General features: G+C 39.4%; 1 protein-coding gene across 1 annotated transcript in view; it reads left to right on the top strand.

The window, feature by feature from the left end:
* Positions 1–1,379: 1,379 nt before the first annotated feature.
* LOC130096588 (zinc finger SWIM domain-containing protein 6-like) overlaps positions 1,380–27,466 on the top strand; it is a gene marked incomplete at its 3' end in the record, with an annotated part of 46,452 nt that continues 20,365 nt past the window's right edge. Inside the window, exon 1 of the mRNA XM_056263140.1 lies at positions 1,380–1,920. Coding sequence (XP_056119115.1) covers positions 1,494–1,920 — 427 coding nt within the window. The remainder of the gene's footprint in view (positions 1,921–27,466) is intronic.

Below are 27,466 nucleotides of genomic sequence, written 5' to 3' on the forward strand. Positions count from 1 at the left end.
AACAGTTTTAGCTACTTAATTATTAATATTGTTTTTTGGGAAATCATGATACACTGCGATTCAAAATTTTGGGGCAAGTAAGATGTAATAAAATAAATTAATAAAAGAAAAAAAAATTAATAATTTTATTTAGCAAAGGCACATTAAATTGATTAAAAAAAGACAGTAAATACATTTATGAAATTAATAAATATTACAAAAAAGTTATATTTATAATAAATGCTGACCTTTCTATTCATCAAAGAATCCTGAAAAAACACGGTTTCCACAAAAATACTAAGCAGCTAAAACGTTTTTTTTTTTTTTTACATTGATAATAATCATAAATGTTTCTTAAGCATCAAATCCTCATATTAGAGTGATTTCTGAAGGATCATGTGACACTGAAGACTGGAGTAATGATGCTGAAAATACAGCTTTGATCACAGGAATAAATGATATTTTACTATATATTCACATAGAAAACAGCAATTTTAAATTGTAATAATATTTCACAATATTACAGTTTTTATTGTATTTTTAATGAAATAAATGCAGGCTTGGTGCAGAAGAGACTTCTTTCAAAAACATTAAAAAACCTAATGTTTCCAAACTTTTATACAGTATATGAATATTTCTCCTCCTTTTGAATGTAGGATATGTTTAAGATATTTGTGTTAAAGAGTTTTTCTCACCAGTATCGGGTGTCTTGCTCAGTGGTTGCACACATTTTGGAAACACACAGTATAAATAGATCTGTATACAGGAGGAAAATATATGTTTGTATAGTTTGACAGTGTGGGAGCCAGGCTCGAGACACCACCATCCCTTATCCTTATTTATTTATCATTTCCTATAATCCCGACGATTTCTCTATTTCTTCATTAGTTTGTGGACAACTTTTTTTTTCTCGTTTTTTTTAATGCTCACCAACATAAGAACATTGTCAATGAATTACATACAAATACATATACATAAAACAAACAAAGAAAGAAAAAAACAATGATTATACAAAAACAATATAAAAACAAAAGACGACATGACAAAGAGATATGACAAGAAGGCACTACAATTGTTTTGATACAATAACATGCATTAATATACAAGGAAAGATTTTAAGTAGCCTATTTTCTTTAAATATTTCTTGATCAATCTTAGGGATTTTTGGTTATTTAGGCTATATAACGAAGAGATTTAAGAAGTGAGATTAATTCAGTGCCAAAATAAGGATATTCCAACCTCTCTTGCCTCTTCCTGTTGTGAACTTATGACTCTCATTATGACTCCAGCAATAACTCCGCCCCCATTCCTTTTTTAGCACGGCTGCAGACGCACAAGCCACGCCCCTTTCTTATTTAGTCTGCACAAAGACCCCGAAGCCCCGCCCTTTTGACCAAATAAGTCCAGGCTGTCCTTACACGGCGAACAATCGATGCGCGTCGCAGCCTTTTCCTTTCCTTATCCCGTTTATATAGTACGGCGACTTCCGCCCTTGCCGTTAAAGCAGTGCGATCATGGCGGAGCGCGTTCAGCAGCCCCCAGCTAAACGGCTCTGCTGCCGACCCGGGTATAGCACGACATGTAGACCGGGGCAGCGAGCCGGTGGAACCGTATGCGGAGGTTCGGGTTCTGGTCAAGGGGGATCCAGCAAAACCCAGAGCCCCGAATCGCTTTTGGACATTGCAGCGCGGAAAGTAGCGGAGAAGTGGCCGTTCCAACGGGTGGAGGAGCGTTTCGAGCGCATCCCGGAGCCCGTACAGCGGCGGATCGTGTACTGGTCTTTCCCGAGGAGCGAACGGGAGATCTGCATGTATTCCTCGTTCAACACGGGCGGAGAGGAGAGCGCGTCCAGCGGGGAGAGCGTTGACGAGACGCGGTTACCGTTCCGACGCGGCATCGCATTGCTGGAGAGCGGCTGTGTGGACAACGTATTACAAGTCGGTGAGTGTGGATGTAAACCCCGCGGCTTGGAAAATATTTACATTTTATTTATATTCCAGTCACCATCAACACGGTCGAGAGAAAACGTTCGATTGTCGTTTAAAAGAGGAACACGAGTCGGAATGAAAGGGACTATTGAATTTGCATCGAACAAAGGGAGGACTACAACGGGTTTAAATCTCCCGACAGGGTGCCTGGATGACGTTTCGTTTCGAACTTATCGATGCATTTTCGAACGTTCTAAATACAAAAGCGCTACAATGTATCCGCGCGAGATAAACAGCGCGGAAGTGGAGCTCGATGTCGCGCGATCCATTCAGCGTTTAAAACGCGTTGTTTTCGTTATTCTGTCGCATCTGTGTTGTGTGGTGTTCAACTTTAGTCGGTGTGTTTGCGTATTAATCGTGTATTTTCACGTATGGCGGTTGAAATGTCAAATCTTGCGAAGGTTGTCTGGTCTGTTTATTTTTCTGAAGTGAAAGCGTGGGGGGTGGTGGGGGGAGGGAGGTATTATTGGCGTAGTAAGTCTACTTCTGGATGTAGAGCTGTCATGTCAACTAAAAAGCAGTACTAGGCTATAAGCGATTTTTTATTGTTATTGCAAAGCCTCTGTTTTCGCTGCGAAACACTATTGGATTTTTATTTAGTGGGTGCGCATATCAAATAGCCGTCAGGCATCCCTATTGAAATTGGCACTTTGTTCCCATTTTCATGTTCGCTTGTGTCTTTTCAGCTTTCTGTCACCCTCCAAAAGGAAGGGAAACAAAAGCGGCTTTTTATTTTCTTTCACTGCTTGTTAAATGGAAAAGATTTGGGAAAGGGGTGGGAGGAATGGCGATTTAAAGACGCAGTGCCTCATTTTTTTTAAATGGCCCCTACGTTCCAGCTGACCCTTGTGACGTCAGCGTGCGTCTCGAAATTGTCTGCAAATGCGTTATTCAGCACTACATCTAATGATTCACCCGTTTTGCAACTTTATCCAGCTTTGTTTTTAAAAGTCCCTGCAATTAGCCGTGGCTCTCCGCCCTTTGGAAACAATTCAAGATTTTAATCACATTAGTGCCTTTGCTTAATTTGAATTGTAATGGAATCAGCAAACATAATTTTCTGCATGACCATTCCCCCCTCCTCCGCGTCCGTAGCCCGCTGGAGGAGAGGCGCCTCAGCTGGGCTTTATGCCCTCACCGTTCAGCCAAAATGGGTTTCTGCTCTCAGGAACGCGCGCACACACACATACACACAAGCCTGTGTGTCTTCCCGGCCTGGAGCCTCTTAAAAACGGACTGGCTGTCTCGGAAGATCAAGGGCTCTTGCCCTTTTTCCAACAGGCTACGTGGAGCTCTCTGCTTTTGATTCGGAGAGAAGCGCTTTTTCCCTTTGTGTGCGCCTCATTCCGAGCTCCGGCGATGGGAAATGACAAGCCTGCGCGCACGGGGAGGGTTTCTTGGCTGATTGCATCCCAGTATGGAATGCTCTGCAAAAATAAAGCCAAGCAGCGATAAATAAAAGATGCAATCTTGCGACGCAGGCAGGGCCGGTGGAGGGGAATGAGGGGGGGGGGTGTGCTTTCAGCAGACCCGGATTAGCCCCGATAGGTAGAGCTCACCGTGACGAACGAGCCGAGACCGAATTCAGGACACGAATTTGTTTTGCTTTCTATCATATGTAGGGGGAGGGGATGCAATAAAGCGATAATTCTCATAAATATGGCCGTGGCTTGGCCATGTTACCCTATGTTTACATACCGGTACCTCATCTCTTTTTGTGCATGTAGGGAATGTGAAGGATGTTGCATGCAGCACTGATCTTGTGGGAGAAGTGTGTGTGTTTTCATCAACAATTGACACTGCGGGATTATTGCACGCTCCCTGTAGCGTGCGCTCCTCCAAACGGATTGCTGTGGAAACCAGCATGGCATTATAGCTCTGGGAGCTGCAATTGCAAACGTCATATTTATAAGTAGTGCTTATGCATCCCTCGCTGTGGCTTCTTGCATCCTCATATTGATCACACCGAGCCTGAAAGGTCACCAGGTTCAAGTTCAGCCTTTCCAGCCGTGTGTTACGTTTCCATCCGTCACGACTTTATTAGGCTTCCGATCGGTTATTTAATGCTGATCCTATTAGGTGCCTTTTGGTCGCGATATGTTTGTCAATATGCTCAGCTGTTAAAGATCAATGGGAATTAACAGCAGATATGGGGGATCATGTGATAGTGCGCCGTTTGATGTGTAATAAAACAACAGAGGCGTCTGCAAAGGTCAGAGGTCAACCTGGTATATGTCACTGCTTTCAGTTGCCGTAATAACTTGACAGTTAAATCTCAAAGAGACCGAGTGATGTCATTTTCCATTATTATAGTTTGAGTCAGGACGTTTTGCGGCTTGTTCTCGGAAATACTCAAGTTTTTTGAAATTCTAGCATTGATGTTAATGGCAGAACCATATGCGAGTCCCTGAGGTGTATTGATCAGATGAAGAAGACGGTGTCATAGCGGCGTAATGATATAGCGGGACAGAATAAACTGATTTGTTTATTGATCTCGCATCAGAGGAGACGCTGATTTCCATCAGCCTTATTAACCCAGAAAGTGTGTGTGTGTGTGTAGGAGAAAGAATAAAAAATGCACATGCTGTAATGTGTGTTCCAGCTCACTGAGCCAGTGGAAAGAAAAGCCTTATGCCTGCGTTAACATTTCTGTCATTCATACACAGAAGTGCAAAATTTAAGATGTACAACTTAAATCTTGCATGAGGCTGTTGGTTTTGTGGCCGTCAGAAATGCCATGTGGAAGAGAGAGAGGTCTCCGGCGGTAGTCTGGTAGATTTGAGGTCAGTGTGTCTGTTATTGCTTTATGATGCTTCATAAGACTCATGACGTGTCTATAGATGCCACTCTTTCACCTTCCAATCACACATTTGAGATGTTTTGGAGGAAGATACCAAGATTTTTCTCGCTTTGTTCCTGAAATAAATTATTCAATGTCGAAATATGTAAATGAACTGATGCGTAATGTAATTAGCATACTATTCCTGCAATATATATAACACGTATGCATGCATACACATATGCATAGAATTCTCTACTGTATCCCACAATGCAATGTGGTTGACTTTTTTTTAAAATGAGACTTCCAAAAGTGAAGTCCTTTTTTATTCCAAGTTGGATTAAAAATGCTAAATTAGTTTATTTCTAAGACGCTTTGCACTACACATTTGAAAAGTGTGTGAAAAACAGTGTCCTGTTTTTTTTGTTTTTTTTAAATAGAATGCAGTATTTCATAATTAGCAAGCTCATATGATGTAAATAATTTCCCAGAAATTCTGCATATTGTTTCATAATAATGCAAGTTTTCTCTTTAAATATTAGATAAGTTATTTTGGGAACACTTTACAATAAGGTTCATTGTTAACATGAGTTAACTACCTTAGTTAACATGAACTAAGAATGAACACTTCTACAGCATTAATTAATCGTAGTTAATATTAATTTCAACATTTACTAGTACATTATTAAAATCAAAGGATGTATTTGTTAACATTAGTTAATCCACCGTGAACAAACAATGAACAGCTGTATTTTTATTAACTACTTTAACAAAGATGAACTAATACAGTAACAAATGTATCGATCATTGTTCGTTCTTGTTAGTTATAATACATTAACTAATGAACCTTATTGTAAAGTGTTACCGTTATTTTTTTATTTTAGTTAAGTTATTATTTTGCTTACACTTTACAATAAGGTTTCATTAGTTACCTACATTATATAACAATACTTCTACAGCATTTGTTAATGTTACATTCAATCAACAGTTGTATTTGTTAACATTAGTGAATCCACCGTGAACAAACGATGAACTGCTGTATTTTTATTAACAAACGTCAACAAAGATCAAGTAATAAATGTTTTGCTCATGGTTTGTTCATGTTAACTGATGAAGCCTTATTGTAAAGTGTTCCCATTATTAGTAATGTAGCACTGATTAAATCAGATGGTTTGCACTGACTGGCATGAAACGCTTGAGCAGCTCTGAGGAGTCAGATTGACTGTAAGTCTACAGATTTGCACCATGTACTGAAAGTTAGCGCTCCACCCACAATGCTCTTTGATGTAGTTTGTGGTGGAGGGCGTAAGCGCTGCTCTTCTTCTGCAGGGTCTGCTGTCTCAGACGCTAGTTTGCTTCACACAACAACACACACTTCAGTTGCTTAAGCAAGTCTACAAGAGCTTGATCACTAGCATTACCAGTCACATAAAAGCCCAGAGATTCACTCTTGTGGAATTCGGTCCGTTGCAGAGATTTGGAGAGCTACGTTGCGAAATATCACATCATAACGAACTGCATTTTGACTTCATCGTGAAGTTTAGCCTGAATGTTACATTCCTAACTACTTCTGTGCCCCGAAGCTCTTCATTTCAGGAAAGGGGAAACTAGAAGCTTAGCTAGTCGTCCTAGTTTACATGCATGACAGGTCGATGCTTTGTGTTCGTCAAAGCAAAGATGGAGGATTCTCATGGTGAACAACATCCGTTTCTTACGAGTTCAGAAATGGTGTGATGAGCGTTTAAGTGATGTTGGTCAGAATAAAGACTTGCTGGGCGTCTTCACATTTCTTTGTGAATGAAGATGGGAAGCTTTTATAGTACAAAAAGATGCATTAGGTGTGTGTTTAATCGATGCCTTGTGTTTTAGTCCATGCTTCCACAGGGAATGATGGGAATAAACCCAGCTAAATTAGTGACGTAAAAATTGAAATTCGAGCAATTTGATTTGTAGTATTCGTCATTATATATGCGTTTTATGAATTGTCAGTGGTGTATTTTATCTTCACAGCCCTCAAAAGGCCCTAAAACTGCTAAAAATATATTTTCTTTTTGTTTTATAAGGTGAATTCAGAGTGTTAAATTGCAGATAAACGTTCTATTTTAATGCAATTAACTCTTTTGATTATTAAACACTCTAAATGATGCTGGGTTGTTTTAACCCAAATTTGGGTCAAATATGGACAAACCCAAATGTTGGGTTAAAAATGTAATTTAAAATTTTAACCCAACTTCGACTTTCACTTTCAACTGTAATTTTTTTAATTACATTTTTAACCCAACTTTTGGGTTTGTCCATATTTGACCCAAATTTGGGTTGAAACAACCCAGCATTTTTTTTGGTGAAGGGGATGTCTGAAGCTATTTCATGCATTCTGACTGGTTTACACGTTTAAAGAGTCTGTCTTTTAAAAATCTGATCAAACTAAAGACTCTTCAGAGATATGAAGGATGCAATACTACTCTATAGATACTCAAGATTAACATGAGATTGGCAGAAACTGTGTGTGTTATGTACTTTGTAATATAAGTAGATTTAACTATTTATTGAACTTGTATTGCCATTTTATAGGCTGTACATTCAAGGATTTTACCCTAGTAAAAGGGGTTTGTGGCCGTGGTAAAATCACTGAACCTCGTATCTCAAACATGAGAGAAATGAAGTGCGTACAGTAAGCAGTCGGCAGTCATTTTCTGCAGCGTTTGACCTTTTTCTGGAGGATCGTAGTGTTTCTCGGTATGTGCGCACTTCAGTCTGAGAGTCAAGTATCTGGAGAGGATCAAGGAGTTTGACTTCCTCTCGACAGGATCGCGGCACCACGACACACTGCCTTTACGTCATTATTGTTTCTCCCTGTATTATTTTCAAGCCTAAAGTAAGACGTCTCCCAGTAGGCACTTGTGTACGCGTTTCAGAGCGTGATTGACTGGAATGTGCTCCGCTTCCCAACATCTACATACTTGAGCAGCATCCAGTGCCGTGGACGGGGGGAGTGTGGTCACAAGGCCCTGAGCGCTCTCTAAATGAATAACAACACCACTATCTTACATCACTATCGCCTAACATGCTAAGTTTTTGAAGTGGGATTAAAAAAAAATAATAATTTGCAATTTTCATTGCAACTTTTGGTTGCTCGCTCTGTTTCTATAATGGAGATGCATTGGCGTTCTCTCTGTTAAAGTGACAAGTCACCTTTATTTATATAGCGCTTTTTACAATATAGATTGTTTTGAAGCGGCTTTACAGAGATAACAGGAAAATAATGCAACAAAGTTTGTTTCTAGAATAAAATTGTGTCATCTTAAGTTCAGTGATGGTTCAATTTTGTTGTAGTTCCTAGTGTAGACTTGAGCATGCATGCATCCTTACATTTAACGTATGTTGACAACTGGCTATTGCTTTATTTCCTTTGCATGCATACGGCCAAGCCGTCGTCTTTGTTCTTCAGTTGAAGATCCATATGCGGCCCATCTGTGCATATGGTGTTGTCATATGAAGCGAATACCTTATGAATCTCTCCCTCCATTGTTAGTGAACTTAGTGCGTTCTGGCCCAAAGCCCTCGTCTGTGAACATCATGAAGCTATAGGTGTTTGTAGACTGTGATTTTGATTTGTGTTCAGAGGAGCACAGTCTGAATGAAGACACCTCCTCGCACTCATTCGCTCGTTCTCCCCATCATTGTTTCCCTTTATTGTCTGAATCAATACGTTCAGATGAAGATAATGGGTGATCATTCAAATGCATGGCAATAAACTATGCTTTTTGTGTATTGAAAGAAGCTGTTGATGTGTTTTCCAGTGCATTCATTGGGTGTTTATCAGCATTAAATTGAAATGCAAATGGAATTCAATGTTGTTGTTCCAGAATCAATTTTTCCTCTGGTGGTGGTGATTGTCGAGTTAGTATCGAGCTGAAGTAGAGAGTTCAAGCACACGAACATAAGGCCAGGGTCAGTGATTTCAAAAGGTTATTCTTTAGTTTTCTTTGAGATGGGGTTTGCATGAATACTGAGTTACTTATCAAAACAATACTTGAAGTGCTTATGGTTTGTTACCATTTAAAAAACCACATCTAGTTTGTGTCAAGTGTTTATTAACTGACAGCCCAATGTTTGCAACAGTTACGTCACATTAAAATAACGTGTTTCATTCTGTATTTCACATTGACGACGTGCAACATTATAATCTTAACATCCACTTATTTTAAGTACTTTGCGACCATTAAAAAAGTATGTTCTATACAGTATGAATGTAATCTGGATTCGCTGTGTTGTCATTTCACATTTTGTTTGCCATTCACAAATCCTGCTCTCCTGTGGCCTCATGGGATAGTATGTAAATAGTATGCATTATGCAATGGTAAACATTTCAGATATTTTATGCTGCAGTCACATGACATCACATTGTGTGTTACTGCTTAAATTAGCAAGTGACATCCGGTTCTCCTCTTTTACAATATTATTTTGCATTTTACATTCAAATGCCTTTTTGCAGACAAATTAATTGTTTATTGATAAAATAAATGATTGATTAAACTTTGACTGAAACTACTTTCGGTTCATTCAGCAATTGGAAAATGAGGTCAAGTCGAGAGCATTGCATTGTGGGATATAGCGCCCAGTGCAGTGAGCTCCGCTTGCTGTTTATTATGCCAAAAATAGTAGTATGCCATCTGAGTATGCCAACCATGCACAGTATACACTACAGGTCAAAAGGTTCAAATAATTCAACTTTTTAAATGTTTTAATATCACTTATGCTCAGTTTTTGATGCTTAATATTTTTGTGGAAACCATGATAAAAAAAAATTGTAACATTATAAATGTCTTTACTGTAACTTTTGATCAATTGAATGCATGCTTTATGAACAAAAGTATAAAAAATAATTCTGTCTTTTAAAAAAATATTTTGAAAGATCACGGTTTACACAAATATTAAGCACAGCATAAACGGTTTTCAACATTGATAATAATCATAAATGTGTCTTGAGCATCACATCATCATATTAGAGTGATTTCTGAAGGATCATGTGACACTGAAGACTGGAGTAATGATGCTGAAAATTCAGCTTTGATCACAGGAATAAATTACACTTTACTATATATTCACATAGAAAACTGTTATTGTAAATTGCAAAATTTTTACTGTATTTTTGATCAAATAAATGCAGCCTTGCTGAGCATATTATTCTAATTATTCTGAAACTTTTGACCGGTAGTGTACATGGTACATAGTGCAGAAGTAGTTCGAGTAGTATGCTATTCTGAATGCCGCACACTTCCCCTTTAAGAGATTTTCTGTCCTAACCTTCAACTTGCACTTGGACAAGGAGCATGGGAAGTCTAAATATTATTAGCTCATTCTCTGGTTTGTTTCACAGGGAGGCGTTTGATGGAGGAGTGAGCGTCTTTAATTGCTTTTAGGGCCGCAGCTGTATGGTTTTTTTTGTTAGTTAATATTTAGTTAATCTCTAGACTCCAGACCTGCGGGAGAGTTTTCCAGCACCTCTTCATCCATCTTGCGCTGATCTGTATTCCTCCAGCACCATTAACCTTCACCGAGGGTGAGGAAGAGGGGGGCGAGGAGTTGAGTTTGTGGGGGCAGGGATGCCGAGGACTCTCTGCTCTGTTTGTTTTCCATTACACGGCTTTACGCCCGCTTCGTTCTCCTGGCCTGCGTTGGAGGACATCAGGGCTCACCGCAGGTCCATACGGCACCAGGCCCGATAAAAAGGCTCAATATTCCCGCGCTCACGGCATTGGACCCCGAATACAGGGAATTACCTCAAAAGCCAGATTGCCTGTCCTGTCCCTAATCCAGGCTACAGCGAGACCCTGGCAGCGAGTCTGGGTTTTTACGGATACCCCGAAGCGCGCTGACGCACAAACCGGGCGAGTCTCGCAGGGAGACGGGCCTTAAATGTAACGCAACCATATGTTGATGGACGGCGAGTGCATGGGTTATTTGTCCCGAACCCTCGGTGCACAGCGAGTCCCTCGTTTCGAAGACCCAATCGGTCTTCATTATCTAGACCTGGACACGGCGTGGTGATGAATGAGACCTTTAAGCTCACATTAATAGCTAACTATTGCTCATAAGGAGCTTTAGATTGGCGCTCGCTGCTTGATTGGTGCGCCGCTCTCCGCTAATGTCTTTGTGTGTCTTTGAAGAGGCTCGGTGAAAGCGCTTCAAGTACTTTGGTATGCCATTTTTACTCTTTCGGGTTCTCAATGGCTGTTTGGAGGCCTCTGTGTAAAGTGCAGCACGGCTTTGACATGTAAATCCATCAAGGGACACAAAAACATTGCTAATATAGACCCTAAAACTGCTCTGGCCAATCATGTAATCAATATTTCACCACAAAAATGTTTTGTCGTCATTTACTCATCCTCAAGCTCCAATCATGACAAAAAAGCACCATTAATAGTTCATACTGTAAGACTCCAGATTCCTCCAGGTTTGCCATGTCATTTTGCGCAGATGTAAGTTGTAATATTACGCTTGTGTCCTGTATATATTAACTGATTAAAGCGCATATGTATTGGATTCATTTGGGGGAGTTCATTAACCCGTTAGTAAAGTGCTTCAGGTTACCGGGACAGTCCTCATTATTGACTATGATTGCATTATTTAAAAAACTAGAACTACTTTTTCTTGTTTTCTTCTTCCAAAAACATGAATATTTTGCTGTTATTTTGTTGCATAACGTCTGTTTTCGTCAACAGAAGGATTTTGTTGACACAACTTGGACTACCGTTATTTAGAGCTGCACGATTAATCGTTAAAAGATCGCAATCTCGATTCAAAAACCCCTGCGATCTCGACAATGATTCGCTTGTTTATTATTCTTTGTCGAGTATGATCACTGTGAACATTAAGATCTGCGTTTTGATCCAGAGAGAGCCGTTATCATGTATAGGCATGAAACTTTTTATTTCTGTGTGACAAATATTCCAATTATCATGGAAGAACTGGGATAGAAGTTTATAGTTCAGATATAAACACTTATGTCTACGGTAAAGATCAAAATAGAGCAAATCACCTTTTGAAAGTAACCTGATACTTTAAATAAGGATTGTGTAGGTTACCTCGTTACACCAGTAGGTGGCGACAAGTGACTTTTAAAACATGTTTGTCATTGAATCAATCAAGAGATTTGTTCATAAACTCTGAATCATTTAGTAATGAAACAACAATCAAAACAAAAATAAAAAAACTGGGTTGTTTTAACCCAAATTTGGGTCAAATATGGACAAACCCAACTATTAGGTTAAAAATGTAACCCACCGGCTAGGTTCGTCCATATTTGACTCGAATTTGGGTTGAAACAACCCAGCATTTTTTTAGAGTGAGGTATTTTTGATAGAGTCATTGAATCATTCACCCAATCGAAAGAAAAGAAAAAAAATTCAGATTAATTAAACATTCATAAAATGGACTTCAGCAATTAATATTTTGTCAGAACCTCTAGTAAATGTATAGTTGTCTATTCAGAATTGCGTGTGAATCATGATCTCTATTTGAAACGCACACTAAAATCGTGATTCTCAATTTATATATAATCACAGCTATTATTGTACTTTTATGGTGCTTTTTTAGTCCTTTTTTAGGAGTTTGACTACTTTCATACTACTTTTGTTGAATGAAAAAAAGCTCCAGTGACCTTCAGCTTAAGCTCTCCTTCAGTGTTTCCTAATGGAAAGAAATGAATCCGGGTTTTGAGGGCGAGTAAATAATGGCATGCTTTCGATGTGTCTGCGCGCTCCCTTTAAAGAGGCCCGTGTGTCGAGGAGGAGCTCGGTGCGGTGCGTTTGATGATGACGAGGGGCTGTTATTTCCCCTTTCTCTTGTTTTTCTTCTCTTTGTCTAAGCGTGGTTAACCTGACCACGGAGCAGAGCTAGCAGCTGTGCTCCTGACGATCAGTTTCAAAAGCAAACCCGGGTCACCACTTATCCACCATTTCCTGCTGCAGCTCCCCCTTCTGGGACTCATGTGCTGGATAGACTTACACACACACACACACACACACACACCTCCTCCTTCCGTCTGCTCGCCGGCTTTAATGAGCTATGAAGAACAGGACGCTGAGAGTTTAACCTTCCCAGGGCCGGCCCCGTTCAAACGCCCCGGCTTTAGGTAAACAAAACAAAAGCAGGCTCCTTCAGGGGCCGCACATGCTCACACAGGCCCCGTGTGAATCGTGTTGTTGATCCAACGCCTCGCCCATCATGGTCTCACCGTTCATCCGCCCCGGCCAGAAATGAGTGCCAGTGGGTGCAAGAACCAGAAGATCCTGAAGTCAAACAGGTCGAAGGCGCTCGTGAAGCGTAAGGCCGGTGACGCTCCACACGAGATTTGCTCTTTGGTGGGAAGTGTGTGTTGGGAGTCATTGAACGTGAATCACAATTGCGCCCGCCTACTTTCTTAATGCATGTTTATAGTTTTGTGAATGATTCATCGGCTATTCACAAAAACGTGCTCGTCATTGTAATCATTAATCGAACCGAGCTTTTCCGTGTTTATCTGTCTTTAAAAGAATAGTTCACTTAAAAATCATTCAAGTGGTTTCAAACCTGTATGAGTTTCTGTCTTCTGCTGAACACAAAACAAGGCATTTTAAAGAATATGATTAACCAAACAGTTCCAGTACCCCATTGACTTCCATAGTGTTTTCTTTTCTACTATATAAGTCAATAGGCTTTACGCCGAGCATCACGTGACCAAACCGGAAAACGGGTCTCATTGAATCCGCTTGTCAGAGAAAGTGTTAAAGGATTAGTTCACTTAAAAAAAACTTTTGCTGATAATTTACTCACCCAAATGTCATCCAAGATGTCCATGTCTTTCTTTCTTCAGTCGAAAAGAAATTAATGTTTTTGATAAAAACATTCCAGGATTTTTCTCCATATAATGCACTTTGCTGGGCACCAAACGGTTCAAGGTCTAAATGACCGTTTCAGTGCAGCTTCAAAGGGCTTTAAACGATACCAGACGATGAATAAGGGTCTTATCTAGCGAAACGATCTGTCATTTCAAAAATAAATAAAAAAGTTAAAGTTTTATATAGGCACAAATGTTCGCCTTGCGAACTCTCCTGTTCGAACTCGTTCATCAAAATGAACAAATCTTTTTTCGAGTCATTGACTCATTCATCAAAATGAACGAATCTTTTTTCGAGTCATTGACTCGTTCATCAAAATGATGTGATCTGTTTTCCGGCTTGGTCACGTGACGCTCGGCATAAAGCCTATTGTTCGGTTACAGACATTCTTCAAAATATCTTCTTTTGTGTTCAACAGAAGAAAGAAACTCGTACAGGTTTGAAACAACTTGAGTAAACGATGACAGTATTTTACTTTTTAAGCCTGACGTGATGGTGATTCTCCATAGCAGAAGGTGCTCTTTTATTGTTTTCGTGAGTGTGTGTGTGTGTGGTGGCTTGTTTTCCCATCAGGTTTTGAAATGAGGCTGCCAGACGAGGGAAATGGAAACGCTGCGGCACTGCGGAGGCTCGATTTGCTTTCCGAGCCAGAGTATGCAAACTATTGACAGGCCTTTATCATTTTTATTTAGTGGAGCGCGGGAGGCAGGAGTGTGTGTGTCAATTCGCTGGCAGAGCCTAAAACCGATCGAGATTTATGGGTGCGTAAGCAAGACGAATGGATGGGCCTGACTTCCTCCAGAATATGCCATAAATGACATATTTAGCACTGTGAGAATTGGGCGGCGTCCATTAATTCAGCGTGGATATTGACAATGCCGTGAACACAGGTGGAAAGAGGCTAGTTGTGAACTGTAATAATGATTGTAATTCCATCCGCGTAAGCCGTGCGAAAAGGCCTAACGCTACAAAACAGAATTGGATTGAGAAACGGGGTGCGGCGTGATAAATCATCTGTGTTAAACCAGAAGGGTTAGCAGTCTGTGAATTACACCCGGAGAAAAGGAAAACAAAGGGTTGGGAGCATTCGGGAATGCATTTATTTTTTACGTCAGTTCACCAGTTTGTAATCTGACTTACTCCTACATGACGGACTTGTGCAAAATTGCTTGTAAAAGACACCGTGATCCTTTGTTTAGTTTGCAGCCTCTTGCCTAACCAGAACGATTAGTCTTTGTGTTTGGGATGAAAGGTGAAGCCATCGGCACATTAAGTTGACGTTAAGTGAATGAGTCGTTCGAGTCGCACCGTAAGATAAGCGAATAAGTCATTCTTTGTGTTTGACTCAGTTACAAGCCTGCTTTTGTGCCTCATAAGACTTCATAGCACCCCCATAAAAGCAGCCAGTGAGTCAGTAACTGTTCAAACGTGGTTTGGAGTGGCTCATATCCTCTAAACGAGTTTTTCTGGATAAGGAATCATTTAACACCAGGCCAGAGGTCTTTAAGAACTCCCCAGTAAGCATTTTTTCTCAGAAACACAAGTAATATGTTTAACGTTTAGGAAAATCGGGTCTGCGGTCGTGCGACAGGCGGCCACACTGGCATGGCAGACTTTTGCAGTAAGTCTGCTGTAACTTTGACACGCTTTTAAAAAAGTTCTTGAGCACAGCTGTGCCGAACCTGATTGTCCACACACACACACACACACACACACACACACACTTGGCTGCCAGCAGGCGTGGGTGGCATTTGCATTACTAAGGTTTTGGCATGTTTGTCTCTTGACAAGGTTAAAGTTTTAAATGGGGATTGTCACATTGCTCTGCATCTGTGGAGAAGAAAAAACAGAAACACTCAAGCACACATAATTTAACATGGAGATTTGTTGCATGCAGTTTTGAATAACAAAGGTCTATTTCTCTAAAGCATCCCTGTTTTTATTTCATTTTATGCTGCATTCATGTCATACCTTGTTGTGATGTTAAAAAAACCCCACATTATTTTCCTCATATTCTCCATTGTTGCGGCTCCTCTCTTCCCAGTCTGTCAGTAACGCTCTGTTTACTGTCTCTATGAAGCCCCTCCTTCTGAAAAGCACACTGTGCTCTGATTGGTCGGCTGAAGCAGTGTGTTGTGATTGGCCAAGCGCTTAGATGGATTTTTTTTTTTAGTTTTATGTCTTTTAGTCAATGTCTGTTAGCTTTGAGACTAATCTATATGCTCGTGTACTCCTAAATAACATTTTAAAATGTCAGTTTTGGTCTTTGTTTCAGGAGATCTTGGACTCATTTTTATCCAATCCTAGAACAAAAACGTTGGAATACACTGCAAAAATATGAGTTTTTTAAACTATAATCCAAAAGCCCTTAAAACAAGATGCATTTAAATGAAGCAACACTGCATAAGATATAACTTGTTTTCAGATACTGTCTCGTTAATGTTACTGTATTTTGTTCAACTGCACTTTTTACACTTGTTTTTAACTTGTTTATACTTAAAAACAGGAAATCTATGAAAACAAGTCTTGATATCTTATGCAGTGTTGCTTTAATTAAATTTGTCATGTTTTAAGGGTTTTTGGAATTTTTTTATGGATATTTATCTTATGCAGTGTTGCTTTAATTACATATATCGTGTTTTAAGGGTTTTTGGATATTTTTAATGTCCTAATATCTTATGCAGTGTTGCTTTTCAATTTTAGTTTCAAAGATTTTTGGATAATTTAGCTCGGAAACAAGACAAATACAGGCATTGTTTTGCAGTTTAGCAAATCATGAATGATTTGTGATGTAAACTAACCAGCGACGAGCCCTTCGATAATCCAATTTCCTGTTTCAGTAGGAAATACATTAACACAAGGAATATTAAGCGATTTTATGTCATCTTTATTGAGTTCTCTTGTTAAATATTTAATACCAAAGTGCACTAGGTAAAGGTACGTTCACATTAGCGATATTTCAGTGACCTTTCGTGAGCAAGAAAAGGTCCATTGGCAATAGTGTAGCAATGCACCATTCACACATGTCACTTTCAAACTAAGCAGCTGTTTGTTGTCTAAGTTAGAAATTTGCGTGAGAAACTTTTCCCCTCACACGATTCCCATTGAACTGACTATTTCACAAAATTTCGTTGAACAATGGTAAATATTGACTGCACTTTAACACTGGCTATGACAACATGACTTCTCAAAGAGTTGCTGCCATATTGGTTGATTTATAATTTTGTTGAATAGTGAGTATTTTTATACCAGTCTAAGGCCTTGTCCACACTAATACATTTTTCATTTGAAAACGCATCTTTTTCTCTCTGTTTTGGCCTTCCGTCCACACTGAGACACCGTTTTTATTAATGAAAACAAAGCTTATTGAAAACGCTCTCCAAAGTGGATACATTTGAAAAAGCTGTTTTCGTGTTGTAGTGTGGACTGTGAAAACAGAGGTATTTAAAAACGATGATGTAAGTTTAGCCATATTGAACCCACAGTTATTCATGTTTTAACCGGTATTGTGCCTGTTATGTGCCATTCACTCTCACACTGTTGCTGAAATCTGTTTCTTTGCACACTCTTCATATCACAGTCCTGCAAATATGACAGAAAATTAACTCTCGTTTGCTGTCCTGCGGCGAAAGCGAAACATGAGAGCGGTTGCGTTTTAGACCAAACATATAATGGTGAGGGAGAGCGACCTGGACACATCAGTGAATGCTGAGATATTCTGCTAAATAAAATTATCCTGCCAGAAGAATTGCACGATAAATGTATTACTTATTTTTCTGTCTGTATCATCTCAGTGAGCTTTTATGAGGGTTTATTCATGGTGAATTTGGCGTTTTTTTCAGGCGTTTCAGTGTGGATGAGAAACTTTTGGAAAACGTTTTAAAACGCTTGTGTGGACGGTTTAGACGCAGCCTAAAACATTGGTGTGATTTGCACATTAGTGTGCACGCTGTTCCCATTGAAATGCATTTGCCTTCAGTACCGAATAGGTGTAATGACGCCGTCACCAGTCAGAATGTGAGCGGGCCGTGGACCGAACCCTGAGGGATCTCGCCAGGCTTTGTGTCTCCGTGGTGCGCACCGAGAATAATGGATCTGTTTGTGTTGTGCTCTGAATGACACATCGAACCCAATCGGCACTAAAACACAGTTTCTTCTAATGCACCTCTGTATTTATCTGCAGATTACCAATACTGATACGGTCTGGGCGCAGCACGTCTTTGTTTGCCAACGGTTTCTGAAGTGTCCTTCTGGGAAGTGGCCACATGTGCCTCCAGCACTGAACACACACTGGGAATTAGGTCTGACACGCACATGGCTGGTTGGCTAGCTCTCTCTCTCTCTCTCTCTCTCTCTCTCTCTCTCTCTCTCTCTCTCTCTCTCTCTCTCTCTCTCTCTCGCTCGCTCCGGGGGAGGAGGTGTGGAAGGGGGCGGAGCTTGGCAGCAGAATTCCTCCTTTGTGCTGCAGTTGTAGGCTCGGCTTTGTCTCGAATTTCATGTCGGTTGACGTCTCAGGCCGAGGACATGTGTGCTCGTTAGCTTTCAAAAAAAAAAAAAGAGCTAAAATGAGCAGCGCCGGAGCCTGGCAGCCCTCGCCGTGCCACAATACCCATCTCCAGTGGGCACAATGAGGGCTTGGCGTGACAGTCTGTCTCCAGGCCACTCTACCCAATGGCTCCAGCTGCACGTTGGTCCCATTCCCGCTATGCGAGAGAGGGCTTTTCCAGATGGAATGAGTCCACTTTCCCCTCAGACAGGAATGCACAATCTCCCCCACTCGAGCCAGGATCCAAGCTCAGGTTTTGGCCATTAACCTCTACAAATAAATGACAACGGGCTCTTTTTGATCAGCCCAAGTGGGAGCATATGTGGCAAACCGCTCCTTTGTTTTGTCCGTGAGCCGATGTGGCATGTGGTGCCGATTGAGGCTCTTTTTCTACTGTAATAACTCTTTCCAGTCAGCGTGTTGGTCTTTGAAAGAGAAGTTTCTGCCATCAGGAAGTGCAGCTGGAGGCCTTTGCTTTAGTGCTAAACGGCCTGTTGAATATGAGTCTTGACCGGCAAGGTGACGGACTATTATTTATGCACCTGTTGGGTTTAAGAGGTCAAGGGTTGTACTACTCTGTGCCCAGCCTCTGAACAGCTAGTGTTCACTAGTGCAGGTGGACTCTCAACTATCAAATGGTGTGGACAGTTGACTTGACAGTGACAGACTGTTGACAGGTTTTACACCCAAATGCACATTGCTAACTTGAATTAACATGCCTACTCTCTAAGCTGGTTTAATAGCATTGGATAGCGTTTTGTGAGTTCCACTGTATTTCAATGGTGTGTGTGTGTCTGTGTGTGTCTGTGTGTGTGTGTGTCTGTCTGTGTGTGTGTGTGTGTCAGTGTTTTTGAAGCGAGTCAGTTCACTTGGTTGCCATCTTGGGCATCTCACATTTTGTTAATAATAATAAAAACTTAAGTCTTTACACCAACTTTCTTCAATTGTTGTGACTTTACAAAAACATATTGGCTTGATTTGGCTCAAACTATTAAAAACAATTGTTTAAAATAAATCGACAGCTGTATAGAAAAAGGTGTGTATGTGTCCGTGTTGATCGATGTAATATTGACTTTAAACAACTCTATTCCAAACAGGGTTATGTAGACAACAGTAAACACAAGCTCTTTCCAGCTAATATCAACACCAGCCAGTGTTTGCATTAAAAAAATCCCCTCCAAGTTGTTATTAGCCAATCTGTTTCAGTTCACGTTTTCAGTTTTTACAAATGAAAAATTTGGCGTTGTCAGTGCATCCCTAAAGATTGTTACAATACCATTTTTAAATTATCAATATCAATTTATTAATTTTTTTGCATCTATATGACACATCTTTGTTGACCTACGTTTGAAAATAACTATTTTTAAGTCAAGTGAAAATGTTGGTTATATATTGAGCTTTGTGATTTCTCATTCATTTTTCTATAAGGGGTTATTTCATTTTTATTATTTTATTATTATTATTTATTTTTATTTTTTTGCTCACACACACACAATCCAGATCATTATTTCATTAGTAGAGGGTCCCAGACCTGAAATGTCCAGTAAGGAAGATCTCTAAAACGGGTGTAGTTTAGGGCTTCCAGATCCAGGTTGGGAAATGCTACTTTAGATGCTTTCAAGAGGAAGGTTGACTCCTGTCATGACCTTTTCCTGTTGTAATCCGAGATTTTGGTAATGTTTCACTTCCTTTATCATCCCACGCATGCGAGGTTCACGTGAGGCAGGCTGATGAATATGCATGAGATCTTCGAGAGAGGTCTTCTTCTCTGATCTGTGATCGGCTGAGGGCAGAAGAACCCTTTTGACATTTACCTTCAAAAGAATAATTTACAGAAATATTTCTCTCTCCTACTCGTGCTCCAATTTCATTGATTAATGCGTTGTGGTTTTGTTAATCAGTCCCTCTAGAAAAACGCGATTATGCGATCGCATGATTTAGTGCATAATCAGCCAAAGTCCGCATATTTATGCGGGGGCATTTTTTCAAATTCGCCGCATAAATTGCCGATTTCCGTGCAAAATATGCGGGGCTTGCAGGATTTCATAATCCTCGCATTTTCGTTGCAAAATATATCTTAGCAGAAAGTTGAAAAATGTTGCGTTTGCTTCACTCAAGAGCCGCCGTTTCCCCCTGTTGCCATGGGAACGTTATGAAGTGACGTAATTACGCGACGTGAACATCATCGAAAAGCTGTAAAACAGGAGCACACTTTATTTTTCTTTTATTAATTTTTACAGAAGTTGTAGCATATTCCTTTTGTAAAGGTACAGAACTCGTTTGACTCATCAATGTTTTGTAAGTTTGATCTGTTTATTAAGGTCTGAAATAAAACAAGATGAGAACTGAAATATTCCAGCACTTTCTGTGATGTAGTTATGCTTGCTTATCATAGGAAGTCATAAGAAATGACTCTTTACAGTAAGGGAGGAGACTAGTGAGAACAGGGTGTTGGGGAATCACTTTTTTTTTCTCTTTTTCATCAATCCGCAGTTTTTGCAAGTTCCCGCAATTTCATCGCATAAAATTGCATAAATATCTCGCATATTCCATCGCATTTTTAAAGAAAACGGGCCGCATAATTAAGGATTTTTGCCCACAACAATCACAAAAGAAACTCCTGGAAGGATTGCTTAATGCATCCGTCTCTATGCCTAAAATCCAAGAATATATGAGTACACCAATCCTAAGGTATAATCTTAATGTCACCCCTAACCCTGCAAACTAGGGGTGGAATAATATATCGGCTCACAATATATCGCAATACAAAAATGCAAAAATATGTATGGTGGATAGTGACAATATGTATTGTGTATAGTTCACCCAAAATAGATTTAAAAAAAAAAAGTTTTCAGAGTTTTAGTTTCAGTACTACATTAAACTACTATATATAATGTATAATAATGCAATAGGGGAATATTTGTGGGTCCTGATAATGCAAAATGTCCATCAGTGAAAAGTGTTATTTTAAATATATCTAGTCAGTGACCGAGTGCAACAATATTCGTCTAATATAATCATGTATTTTCATCTTCAGAATCATGAATATTGTTATTCTGGTGTCTCTATTGTTCTGTATTGGGTTTCCAGCACCAAGTCCATCCTATTCATTTACACACACAATGTAATCTCAAATTTAGCATTTTAATCAACAGTGCATTTTTTGTTAACCTTGTATCATATGTCTTGGAGTATCGGAATAATATGGTATCGTGAGTTCAGTGTCGTGATATGTATCGAATTGTGACATGAGGGAATCGTTGCACCCCTACTGCAAACATGTGGAGATCTAGCAGTGATGTTGTTTGGCCTCGGGTGAGATGAAGCTTCTGAAATGATCAATCGTGTGTGTGTGTCTGCGGGTCGAGGTGAAGCTCGTGTCCTCTCAGGGCGGGTTTGCTCTAGTCCGACTCTTCTCTTGTGTTCTGGAGCTCTTGGTTGTTTCCCGCACAGCTGGCTCTGAGAACAGCTGACTAAACCCGAGCCCAGGAGGATTGTGGGAAGCCGTGGCCCGTCCGCAGGGGGAATGAGAGGATCTTCTTGGCCGAAGCCTTGAAGGAACAGCTGGAAGCAAACGGTGTTCGCATGCGTTCAGAGCCTCTGGTCCTCAGAAGAGCTCAGGAGCGTCTCAGAGATCTGTGCTCAGCAGACTGCGTTGTGGAGGGATGTTCACTTATTGATAGACTTTTTTTTTTTTTTTAAGTTTTATTTTATGTATGTATGTATGTGTGTGTGTGTATCCTATATATACGTCACACACACACACACACACACACACACACACACACACACACAGTAGTCAACATTTGAAGTGGATCAAAAAACTTCATCAAAGTTGTCCTGACAAGAACGGGTATTGTTCAAAATTCATGTTTAACTTTGATGAAAGGTTTTGATCCACTTCAAATGTTGACTACTGTGTGTGTATGTGTGCGTATGTATATCGTTTGTGTATATTTATATTTATTTTAATGTCTCTTTACTTAAAATTTTTTTTTAAATGTGTATATAGGTACACACTATGTGTGGGTATATATTATGTGGGTGTTATGTGGGTATAATGTGGGTGTTATGTGGGTGTTATGTGGGTGTTATGTGGGTATAATGTGGGTGTTATGTGGGTGTTATGTGGGTATAATGTGGGTACTATGTGGGTATAATGTGGGTACTATGTGGGTACTATGTGGGTATAATGTGGGTGTTATGTGGGTATAATGTGGGTATTATGTGGGTATAATGTGGGTACTATGTGGGTATAATGTGGGTATAATGTGGGTATAATGTGGGTACTATGTGGGTACTATGTGGGTACTATGTGGGTATAATGTGGGTATAATGTGGGTATAATGTGGGTATTATGTGGGTATAATGTGGGTACTATGTGGGTATAATGTGGGTATAATGTGGGTATAATGTGGGTATAATGTGGGTACTATGTGGGTATAATGTGGGTATAATGTGGGTACTATGTGGGTATAATGTGGGTATAATGTGGGTATAATGTCACCATTTCCACCGATTCTTGAGCTCGTGGTAGATGCATCATCACACACAAAAAATCACCCTTGGTTTTCCCCATTTATACATTTTTGACTGAGATGTAAGTGTTCAGAGTCTCCTCGAGGTCAGGATGATGATGGAGGACCCGGAGGGTACGGTGGGCGTCAGCTTCACCAAAGCCCCAAAACGTGTCTCCGAAAGCCTCACAAAAAATAAAAAAGCCGTCTCTGTTAAATATGTTTTCATTTTAAGTTGCAGACAGACACTGGGGCTTTGGTTTATAGTGGAACAAAGCTGAAAGCCACATGTGTGAGCGTGATCAATGGGACTCGCTGCACGTCGATGTGGCTTTATAGCCCTGCCTATATTTAATTACCCATCAACCCCCACCTGATCGCTACCACGTGTTTGTCGCTTGTGTTCGCTTGTCTCAAACGCCCCAATGCCGTTGCGACAGTAACGTCTGGGTGGTAAAATAAGCTGTTCCGCGGATCAGTGCTCGTATTAATTTGTGTACTTGCGTGCGAAATGCGACCAGACGTATTTGGGTTACAGACTGTCGAGAGAACCGTGTTCTTTAAAGCCTGTTGGAGGTTTGCTTTCATATTCAATGAAATGGCTCTAATGCATTTCTGTCCTCCCCCATCCCTCTCTCGCCGGCCGGCCGACCTTCGCTCTATTATACTCTCTCTCTTTCTCTCTCTCTATCTCTCTGCTTTTCAGTTGTCTCTCTTGGTCTCTGCTGATCCACAAACTCAAGCACTACTTGTCAAGTCCCTCTCCAAGCTTGTGTCCTTGAGAATCAAACGAAGAGGAAAAAAGCCTTTTGAATTTCAGCTGAGTGTCCGTTTCTCCCGGCTCTTTGGAGGCTTTGTCCCGCTTCCCGGTGAGAACTTGGAGCTGTTTGTTGACATGCCTGCGTGTGTGTGTGTGTGTGTGTGTTTAACTGTAAGATGTCCAGTGGTAGCGCTGATAAAGCCTGTGTTTGGTCAGCTCTGGTGATACCGTGGCTCCGCTGGCCCTGTTCTCCTGATAACTGAATATAACTCGGGTTTTCCCGGCTCTCCTCCCCCTTTCCAATCAGGCTGGAAGGAGATCCAGGCTCTCCGAGGAACAGTTTCAGCCCTGTTTTTTCCTCCCTTATCACCAAGAAAGAGTCTAAATATGAGTGTGTCAGGAAAATAGGCCTGACCCTGTGTGATAGATAGCCGTTGTTCTCAACTCGTGGTTCACAGACAGCAGGGAAATATTAAATACACATAAAACGCAACAAGTTGTATATAGTGGACTATTTATGTATGTATGTATTTAAAATATGTTATCATATTTATTAATACATTGAATATTTTTTTTATATTATTAATTTTATTCATTAGATATATTATATATTAATATTATATTAACATAATATATTTATATTAAATATACTATTGTTTTATGTTAATTATTAAATATATTATATATTAGATGTTTATTTATTTTAAAAAGATTATTCTAACTATATTTATTCATATTTATTTTTACTAATTTGAAAATATAGTAAATATATTGTTTTATTTAAATTATTTATTAAATATATTATAATTATTAATATATCACATATTTATATATATATATATATTATTTTATTAAATATATTGTTTATACAATGTTTATTGATTTATTTTTAAATGGATCATTCTAACTATTAATATCAAATATTTATTTAAATATTAATTAATTTATTAAGTATATTGAATCTTTATTGATTTATTTGAAATATTATTTATATTTAATTATTTGAAATGTATTAAATATAATATACTTTATTTGAAATGTTTATTTATTTTTTGTGAATGCCCATTTCCTCTATTTTTACATTGAAATATTCATCTGACATCAAGTTAGTCTTTAATAACACTAATAATTTAATAAGACTGTAACTTTCATACATTATAATGTACATAATATAGCATTATAATTGATGCCTAATACACTTTTTGTTTGTAGTGTTCTTTTACTTTTAGTTAGTTACTTTAATTTACAAAACAATAGAATTTTAATTTTTTTGTGCATGTGAATTATTGGCATTTAGCCCGTTTTCCTGCATGATCTTCTAGTCGCGGCGCTCGCCACACACTCGATGTCCATATAAAAGCAGAAGCGCTTGTGGGTTACAGTGAGAGTCTGGATCTCCTCTCCGTCCCGTGAGCTTTAACCCCGTTTGCGCCATTTCTTAATTGAGAACACAGAGCAAATGCGTGTCTCCTCCGCGGAGGAGGCCGGGACGCTTGGCGACTCCATTGTGGCCGGACTGTGCAGGAATTCTGGGAGTTAAAGGTGAGGGAACTGAAAAGGCTGACTGCGCTGTGTGTGTGTTTGGATTGCGCCTGATCTGTGTGTCAAAGCGCCACGACTGTGAACCGGCCAGCTGTCCTCTCTGATGAATGCCCGCTGCTTTTACTGCTTTTAGCTGTTGCTGTTGGAAATGCGCAGGACAAAGGGGAATTTTCATAGAGGCTAAAACCAATATCTGACCTGGCGTTCACTCTCCGGCAGAATGCTTTCAATGTGCAACTAATTAGTGCAACTTTGTTTTGAGAGCTCTGGGGGTGTTTAGGATGAGCAGTGGGAAAGTTTCATGTCAGGAAAATGGTCCTGCAGTGTTTCAAAAGAACTGGACTTTTACATTTACAGAAGAAAATGTGCATGCCAGTGCAAAACTCACAGCCAGGGTGGCAGGAGGTTGTGTGTGCTGGCCAGGGCATTGCTATGCAGTTGCTAGGGTGTTGTGGATGGTTGCTAGGTGATTGTTTCCCACCCATCTCTCTGTGATGTTCGAGTCTCTACACCAGCGCAAGTCTAAGTTTTTGCAATTTTATCCTTAATAGTTTGTTTTATCTTTTTTTTTTTTGCCATTTTATCTTTTAAAGTCCCTGTAAAGGCAATTTCAAAAAAAAATTCTAAACACATTATAAATGTTAGAAATGTATTGCTAAAACATATTACAAAGACTGTGAACTGTGAAGTACTGAATTGTGGAGTTAGATCGTTAAACAGTTTTTCACCATTGATATTTTCCGGATTTTCTGGGCGGGGCTAAAACAGGGCTCGATGACGCACTGGAGCCCTTGAGCTCCTGGACACGCCCCTACTTGATGACGCTCTGAGGCCACTGAGGCTGGCCGCTCCTAACAATATTATAGAGCACATTCACATCAGTTTGCCGCTCAATCGCGAGTTACTGTCAGTACTATTATTAGTAACACAGCCTACAGATTGCTAGCTACTAGCTATGCCTTCGTCACGGAAATGCGTACTACCTGGATGCGATCACCGGATCACGTACAAAACAGATCGGTGTCCTTGTTTAAATTTCAGAAAAACGATTACATCAAGAAGAAGCGGATTAATTTTGTGAAGAGCCACCTTGATGGAGAGCTGAGGATCACCGCCAAAACCCACCTCTGTAAGTGATCATTTTAAACTGGATAGTTTTATAAACTTTCGTCGGAGATAACTGTCTGGGATTCACTGATAATCCGCTGTTACTGGTGAATGGGGCCGAACCGACTCCCGCCTCAGCCTTCATCCTCCCGTCGCGCCGACAACTGGTGCCATCATCGGCAGTGCGTGCCCACCGTGCGAGCATCCATTCCGGCTGTAGAGTTGAGTGTGGCGAGTCGACGACGGCAGCTTTCCCGCGAGTGGGCGTGGTTTCAGCGCAGCCAGCGGACACGCCCCCAGCGTTTGAGAGCAGAGATTACTGCTCATTTTTTCAAGATTTTGATAGCTTATTTTATGTACTTGCTGGCTTTTTTTATCATTCAAATTTGGCTGGGTGACTAATAACACATTTTTCTGTGGTGTGACAAACTCAAAACACATACTTAATTTTGACTTTACAGGGACTTTAAAGTTTTATTTTATTTGGTCTTTTTGCCGTTTTATCATTTATTCTTTTTGATTTATTTTATTTTTTTTGTTTTATAAGTTTTTATTTTTTCTATTTTATAATTTTTTTAATCTTATTTTATTATGTACTATTTTTATATATATACATATATTTTTAAATATATATATATATATATTATATTCATATATATATATATATATATATATATATATATATATATGAATATAATAATAAAAAATAATATATATATATATATATATATATATATATATATATATATGAATAAAAAAAGTTTTATTTTTACATATATATATTTATTATTATTATTATTATTATTTTATATATATATATATATATTTTTTTTTTTTTTTTTTAAAAAAAAAAAAAACCAATCATTTTATTTTATTTCACACCAGGTAGAAAAATAGACCAACTCTTCTCAACAAGCTGCATGATTTGACATGTCGTTTGTTATGTCAACTATGTCCATAATTCAAAACATGCAGAACGAGCTACACAGAAAAGTTTACTACCTCAAGTATAAGCAATAGTAATCACGATACATGCCTTAGAGAAAACCACTAATAACTTGCTGCCATCCATTTTGCTCATGAAAGCCAGTAGTGTACCAACCACAGATCCATTATTCAGAGAACTGAGTGCATGAACTTTCCCTCCTATTAGGCCTAAGTGTTGGTTTCACTAAAGCGCAGAATAAAGCAAAAAACAGTCGAATTTCAGTTCTAAACCTGAAATTCTCTCTTTGGTTCTGAGTGGTTGCGTTCAGTCATGTTACTTGATTTCCAGTAATAAAAATGGCCAGCAGCAGTTATAGTTTCAGTAAGAAATGGTTATGAATGTTTTGGTTATTTGTAATGAGTCATTTGAAGTTGGCAC

The sequence above is a fragment of the Rhinichthys klamathensis genome, unplaced genomic scaffold (assembly GCF_029890125.1).
Source record: "Rhinichthys klamathensis goyatoka isolate OS25496 unplaced genomic scaffold, OSU_Roscu_1.1 h1tg000200l_1, whole genome shotgun sequence".
In the NCBI taxonomy this organism is placed as follows: Eukaryota; Metazoa; Chordata; class Actinopteri; order Cypriniformes; family Leuciscidae; genus Rhinichthys; species Rhinichthys klamathensis.